The 7,782-nt window shown below is 40.7% G+C and overlaps 1 protein-coding gene across 3 annotated transcripts; it reads left to right on the forward strand.

The window, feature by feature from the left end:
• Positions 1–716: 716 nt before the first annotated feature.
• Positions 717–7,235, forward strand: LOC139979607 (uncharacterized). Of its 3 annotated transcripts, none has more exons than XM_071990574.1 (4): positions 717–884; positions 2,549–3,996; positions 4,347–4,451; positions 5,483–7,235. In XM_071990574.1, the coding sequence occupies exons 2-3, from the start codon at positions 2,551–2,553 to the stop codon at positions 4,407–4,409; spliced, it is 1,509 nt and encodes a 502-aa protein (XP_071846675.1). In that variant the 5' UTR covers positions 717–884; positions 2,549–2,550; the 3' UTR covers positions 4,410–4,451; positions 5,483–7,235. The 3 variants fall into 3 exon arrangements, with proteins under 3 accessions (XP_071846675.1, XP_071846676.1, XP_071846677.1); XM_071990575.1 differs by having other exon boundaries at positions 4,347–4,446; XM_071990576.1 differs by having other exon boundaries at positions 4,347–4,418.
• Positions 7,236–7,782: the final 547 nt, after the last annotated feature.

Here is a 7,782-nt window from a genome sequence, read left to right on the forward strand (position 1 = left end):
GTGCCCCCCCCCCCCTGTATGCTTCACACTGGTATTTTCATTCGTGAAGGTCTCATACTATATATATGCATTCTGGTATTCCTTTCTCATCAAATGACCTGTGCAGTTCCGAAAAAATGGCAGTTCATCAACAGGGCCAAAGTTTGGTGCTCGTTGTGCAACCAGTTTACCTGCTAATTTATGTTTCTCAATCAAGGCCCATGAACCCAGGTCCAACTATAAAATTTCAGGAATTTTGGTTATTTTGTATCGTTAGAGAACTTGTTGAAGATCAGCCCAGCTACTCCCTGTCTTTCTAGTCCTAGCATCAGGCAAGATGATCCATTAGGGCCCAGGGGTGGGCGTCTTTGCTCCACTTTTCACCCTCCCCCGCCCCCACTCCCCAATCAACCAAAAAATCTAGTTATTAGCACAACGTTACATTCAGACCTTATCACAGAGCAAGTTTATAGCCTAACTATGCCTCAGAATATTCTCAACCTCCCCCTAAATATGAGTCGATTTCAAAAACCCAGGACGCCCTCCTCTTTAAAATTCTGGGTCCACCCCTGTCCGTGAACCCACTTATCTCAATACTTCCGCCTGGGTTATGTTCTCTTACTTCGTAATTTCGCTAAACCCCTCTTTGGCGTGAGCAGACGATATCTTCGAAATCGGGGAATCACCTACTATTGCACAATCTTTTATGTGACGCTACCATTGTACTTCGTTCCTTCCATTGGCCTTGTGTTGTGAAGGTGAACGTGTACATCTTTCCCATCACGGTACAGAATAAGACACCGTGAACAGTCAAGTTCATGTCGAGCAGAAACCTAACTGTTTGGAATAAACCAGGATAAAAAGGACACTAATAAATAAAACTGATTCATTTAGAGCAGCTAATGGTAAGCTTATTGAGTATGTTATCTGAATATCGAAAAGAAGGTTAAACATTTACAGTCTAGCCTGTTCAAGTCGATGCTGTTTTGAAAAGTGCTATTATATATTGTCTTTGGCAATGCGAATACTGTATCAACACCATGCATTTTCCAAACTACTCAACTAGTTATTTTATGTATTGGTTTAGATTTTGATCGAAATAACCGTCATGTTTCTCTCATAGCAGTCTAGTTTTGCATGTAGATTGTTATATTTTGATTGTTGGTTGTACCTCTGTATAACGTCCTTACAACACCCGCAGTGCACATATCTCAATGCATTGCAGTGAGTAAAGTGCGGACTAAACAATCATGTGGAATTTGTGTGTTCCGTTGCTTCGTATGTAGAAGGAGAGTACAACACGGTCTAGGATAGTAGTACTATAGTTGAATCAGGGAGCTGCGTTATAGTAGCTCCCTGGTTGAACCGTTGAATTTTTAATCATGGGTAGGCCTGTGGTGTATAGGCTTGTAGAACAATTCTATCATTAGTGAAATAGGGGAACACAGGGGAGAGGTGTGCACTACAGAGGAAGATGAGAGTCAATGTCCACTTGCTGGAATTTATTTGTTGTAAGGGATGGGGTTGGGCAAGAAGAGAGTGTTATGGAATTATCAACAATCCATTTTAATATATTTACTGTACACCAGTGAGTATGACAGATGGGAAATCAAATGGAAGCTCTTATGTTGTTGACAATGAGTTAAGTCTCCCTCACTGTAAATTTCACTTGTGTTTGGGAGGGGGAGGGGAGGGGTTGGGAGGTGGACTGGTGACCTCTAGCATTGCTTCACTAACCTTAACTAAATGCACCCGAGAAGATTCATGGTATCTTTGCCATCTGTTTTGTTGTAATGATAGTTTAATTTGTCAAAATGAATGTGAGTAAAAGACGGGAGATGGGAGGGTCCATGGTGATGGTTAAACTAGCTGTACCATAGCCATAACAGTGAATACGTACCAGGTAGGACCTGTGTAGGACCTGTCGAGATCGGGTACAAAGGAGTAAAAACTAAACAATTATATGATTGTGATCATCCCTTGGTTTATAATATGGATGGTCTTTTCACATCAATATTCCCCTTTTTTACTTACGATGCCCAAGGCTCAGTAACCTTTGCAATTTGTGCTGGCGTGTATGTGTGCTTATGTATGCATGTATGAGTATGTGTGTGCATATGCGTGTGTGTGCGTGACGGCTAGCTTGTAAACACGATATCTCAACAACCACAAGTTGAATCAATGTTGCACTTGCTAGATAGATGCCTATGATGAGTAGATGTGCTCGATTGTGTTTTGGTTCCCATCTCAGGAATATTAATGAGCGGTCAGGGATTTGAGATTGAATTCATCTGATTGTAATTTATGAAATAACTTTCTTTCTTTCCCCCTATTCAGATGCAAGGGGTCGTTAGTTTGGACTTATTGTGATTGCCATTTCTGTAGTATACATCAGGTCATGTGGAAGGAAGACCTTGTGGTCTTACTCTCAGCTGTTATATGCGTCGTTATTTGTTGATATAGTCCCCGATATTAGTGACATATAGGCTGTTCTTACAAGATTGTTTCATTCTTCAGTTGTTTGCTCAAAGTCTCTTTCTAACTATAGTACTTATTTTAATTATTCCAGAAATGCCGGCCAAACACGGAAAAAAGAAGAAGCGTCAAAATGGAAGATTGGCGTCTCATAGCCAACGGTCGTCACATGACGACCATGCCGTCAGCATCCCCGCTGGAGATTTATTCAGTCTCACGGAGGGTTCACTGGAAGCTACAAACAGTCTCGGTGAAAATAGCCCCGTGGAAGCCGACTCAGGTCTGTATTCCAGTACCACGAGAGGTGAAACAAAGACCATAGTCAGACTGAACTTTGATGCCCGCCACAAATACCTTGGCGGAGAGCTTCCGCCACCTCCACAGGACCAACCAAAGGGTGACAATTTATGTCTGGAGTTTAAGAAAAAATTCCCCAACAATTTCTCGAAAGAAGAAGTTCAAGTGGTGAGTAGTTTTTGCCGCGAGAAGAAGGCAGAGAAGAAAGCAGTGGCCGAGAAGGAGGCAAACGAAAAGGCAAAGCGAAGCAGCAAAGAGTTACGACTGAAGGCGGAGGGTAGACCCGCTCCTGCTATGAGCAAGGGCCCAAATGGATTACAAATCATACACTCAAAGCCCGCTGTCGCAAGCCTCCCGATGGACCCGGCCTGTGAGTGGGCAGTCGCAGAATGCCAGTGGATGTCGATGTCCGTCATACAGACGTTTGCCGAACACACCGAGTGGAAGATTACCGAGTTGATAAGTATGGACAAGAACAAAGTGGCGATCCTGGGACGAAACGGCAAAAAAAAAACCATCATTGAGGCCTACGAGCTCGGAGCACCCGACAGGAGCATGTTTGAGAAGACTTTCACCTGGGAACATTCTGACCCGTGGCAGTTTGGAGCTATGCTCGACACCACACGGATTGTAACCGGTTGCCAGTACGAATTGGGTATCATAAACACAGAGTCGAATCGCTACACGTCAGTGGATATACGGCGTAGCGTCAAGGGTTGGAACACGAAGAGGATTCGCGCACTGGCTGCCGATCATTACCTCAACCGCATAGTAGTCGCTAATGACAAGGACCGCATCCTGGTGGTTTTTGATTCCGACCTTAATGGCCTGACCTACATTGTCGTGCAAGAAGTCGTCGACTTTGTGTGGTCTCTAACCATCTCCAGAGATCGGATGTACATGTGCTGCGGGTTTGCCGGAAGGGCTCTGGTGACAAACTGGGAGGGGAAAACGATATTCCAATTCCGTCCTCCCGAGTCGGACTCGACCGCGATCCCGGCCATCGTCAAACTAGACTGCGACGGTTTTGCACACGTCTTCTGGTTGGTGAAGACAGAAGACTCCTTCCGTGCTGTGGATTTTTATTACAGCATTGCGAAGGACAAATATATCGCTGAACTCCGATTGGACAAAAAGGTTACACACATGACTAACGTGAGCTGTTATACGATGAACCCTTTTAAAGATATGGATGGACATACGGTGGTCATGACAGATGAAGGGGAGATTTTCATATCTGCATCCGTGAGTAAATCAAAGGGAAATTGGGGGGGGGGGGGTGGGGATTTATTCTATTGTTCAGTTTCCTATTCTTTGAATTTTTTATTTTTTCTCATTTCAATTGAAGTGATTTCAAGGAAATATTGTGATGTAATAACTATATAATAACTAAAAATGGAGGTAATGGGATATCGCTATAGTTGAAAGTTTAATGAGAGAAAAGACAGGTTGGCTTTACTACCCTCCCCATACTTTGAATGCCAGGCAGTTACGCATATTATTTCCTTAGATATATTTGTGAAATGACAACAGACCCTATTGTTCTATGGCATACTTGGCACTCTACCCTATGATATATCTTCTGTCCTTTACAGAGTGTTACAGCCGATGTGGTGGATGTTGAACCTGGCATGGATGAGCCTATGGCTCTCACTTAAAAGCATCAGGTGAAGAAAGAAGATAGTTTGCCCACAGGTCAGGTTAGTGCCTGTGGTACAGGTTTGGTGCAAACTGATGCAGTGTGGTGCAGCATGCTGAAGAGGCTCAAATGAGTTGTTTTAATTATCAACAACGAACCCGAAATGCAAACATGTCGCGTCCTTCTTCTTCTTTTTGGTTTCAAGGGGAGGAGGTAGAAGGGTGGGGGGTTTTGCAACCCACAGTCATGATTAATTCATTACTCTGTTATATCGGAATAACAAACTGTAATCGTTCTCCCAGTAGGAGGGAGGGTAAAAGCTGGTAGCTGTTACCGGAATCCACCAGAGTTTGTCCCAAGTTAAAGATTTATTTTTTGAAGTAAACGGCAGATATTCCACAGCCTTCACTACTTGCAATGGGTTAGGCTAGCGAGTGCTACCCTAACCTTGTTTCCTGCAAAATACATACCGCACATGTTGCACCAAGGCGGTATATTTGAGAGTATCACCCCTTTCGCCGACTCAAATTGCAATTATCCAAAGGTAATTATGCATGCTGCAGAAAAGCGTCAGTTTCTGCTTACAGGATTCGATCTCCTCGTGTTGCGCACTACTTCGACCACAAACTTTTGTTTGAACCGAGCACGGATAGGCGTAGGAGCCCAATTTGATTTGGGGGACTGTAAAGACTTACCCGAAAAATATAACCAAAATTTTTTGTGCGCTCCGTGCGCATTCAACATCATATAGGCATATCGTATAGGCATGCATCGCATGCCAATAACATACAAACCTTTTCCGTATTATTACCCTTCCATATTGGTTATAATTATTGGGGAAGTCGTTACAATAATAATGATCCTAATAATATTAGTTTAAACATTGAAAGACACATTGTAAATTATTTTTCTTTCAGTAGGTGCTAGAATAATTCTCACCCCCGAATTTTCACCAAAATATTCGGTTGGAGGGGCTGCAGCCCCCTTCCCCCTCCCCCCACTTCCAACGCCTATGCGAGCAGGTGATGATATTTTATGACAAATTAACATGCAATGGTTATCTCTTGCTTTCTCTCTTTCATTTGCTCCTAGAATGTTTGCTGTTGAGGGATTAAGGAAAGTTTGAAACAGTTTACTCAACAGGAGTATAAGTCCTTGCCAATCAAATGAGATGAGGAGTCACTGAAATCGAATCGAAAACATTTATACGAGACTTAGGAGTGTCGGGACGTCCTGGTTGAGATTTGTCGATGTACTGTGTACTATAGTATCGTACGGACGATCATGCATGTTTGTTGGTCATCTTACATATAAAATGTCCGAGATTCCAATGTTACATAACACATGCCTTCTGAAGAGAGCCACATTGCCCTAGCCGCTCGCTAGCTTCTTACTTCTTGTTTTATTGTTGAGATGAGAAAAGTCAATGATCAAGCCACTGACGAAAGAGTGTTTACTGCATCAGTGAAAGTGTAGAGCAGGGTTTTCCTTACTTTATCCCCCCGCGAACCCCCTGTGGATGTCAGAGTTGTCCACGAACCCCCAACTTTCTGAGTCATTATTATACTATAATACGCATAGTGTTTCGTAAAAGATCAAGTTCATAGTGTAATATTGTAATGAAAAAAAAAGAGTTTGTCGATAGTTACTTTTATACATCACTTAATTATATGATATATCAGATTTTAGTTCAACAAAAAGTACTCTAGTTTTGACTTTCAGAAACGTCTCACGAACTGCCTGGGATGGACTCACACACCCCTGGGGGTTCATGCACCCAAGTTAGGGAACCCCTGGTGTAGAGAATCAAATTAACACAGTTTGATGTGTTGTCCATGTGTAAGCATCACAAAAAAATAAGGCAATGGACTAATCCAAATAAACTTTGTCCCAGTGTAAATTGCAAAAAAAAAACTTTTTTTCTCAAAAACGAAACCAGCAATGGAAATGGGAATTTTTGTTTACTTGATATGTATACTGTTTCTCTTTTGTATTACTTGAAATATGTTTTATCTTAATCTTATCTTGTCTTCTGCTTCCATGACAACATGCCCTCTTTGTTTCTCTTCTCAATTGGCAAAGTTTTTAAGATCTAAAATTTAACAATTTATATTAACCTATCATCGATATTTTCTAGTGGTACTGATATTATCAGACCCAGACGAAATTTATAATTATACTTAAATTGTGAAAGGACAGTTTTAGGGGCACGTCAAAAATGTCACTGGGCGGGAAAATATGGCAGAAGGAATAATGTATTCTCGTTTTCATAATTCAATTAAAGAAAACAGAAGTGCAAAATGGCTCTGTGGATGTAATTGTTCCGATTCTGATTTGGCTATCAACACATCAGGATAACTTATCTATGATATAATATTATATATTATCCTCGTCTCTTTCATCACTGTATTTCCTAGTTCAATATGTCATTTCAAAAAGATAACTCTTCCTTCTACTTTTCATTCTTCATTAGTCTTACACCTGTTCTTGTGAGAAATTAATAAATTCATTCCATTCAATCTGTTATAACTTATTCTGATTAACATTTTTTTTTGTACATTTCAACATAAATGTTTTGCAAGATATCACCCACTATAGAGAAAAGAATGTAGATACAAGTTTCGTTAGAAAAATTGTACTTGCTTAATTTGAATTTTTATATGATGATCTTCTTTTACATTTTCCCCCTCAGATATAATTTGCTAGAAAAGCAATGCCTTCTGTACTTTTATTTTCTATTTAAAAAATGAATCGGGTATATGTGACAAAAAAAATTCAATTACCTGTTAACACAATTGTAAATAATTGTAAGAATAAATCGGTTAGCATAACCGTCCAAATTGAATCGACCCGTTTGTTTGTTCTTTTTTGACTACTTGATTTTCGAAGAGAGGCGGGGTGGCAAGTATCCCACCCCCTCCCCACGCCTTTGACTCTGTGTATAATACCCAACAAGTTACATCCGCAGTTTAAGTTTTTTTTTGGAGGGGGAGGGGTCATCATTCTGTTCTAAGTGGCCTCGGACTATAATCATCTACAGTCCCGGTAGATTGTGCTCTAGCTAAACCCATTGTAATCCCAAGTACCCTACCCTTGCATTTCATTCAGTAGGGGATAATATTTTTAAAGGATTGGTTCAGGTGTTTGACATGTCTATTTTGTATGAAAGAGCACAGAAAGACAAAAAGAACAGTGAAGAAACTACCATGATAGCATGCTCTGTTAAGGAGATATGACACTTTGAAGATATCAAAGTTTCTTTGAAAACGACTGGTGTAGAAAGACTTACTGTGAGGGTGTGATATCACATCCTCACTTCCTTAACATTTGTGAATATATTTCTTTAAAAATTATTTACATTTTTTAACATATTTGAAAATAATATAATAAAA

This window comes from Apostichopus japonicus, chromosome 14, assembly GCF_037975245.1.
Source record: "Apostichopus japonicus isolate 1M-3 chromosome 14, ASM3797524v1, whole genome shotgun sequence".
In the NCBI taxonomy this organism is placed as follows: domain Eukaryota; kingdom Metazoa; phylum Echinodermata; class Holothuroidea; order Aspidochirotida; family Stichopodidae; genus Apostichopus; species Apostichopus japonicus.

Excerpts from the sequence above, each read along its gene's own strand:
- LOC139979607 (XM_071990574.1), top strand. The coding sequence starts at position 2,551 with ATGCCGGCCAAACACGGAAAAAAGAAGAAGCGTCAAAATGGAAGATTG. Across the intron at positions 3,997-4,346 it reads AGATTTTCATATCTGCATCC|AGTGTTACAGCCGATGTGGT; the intron begins GTGAGTAAATCA and ends TGTCCTTTACAG.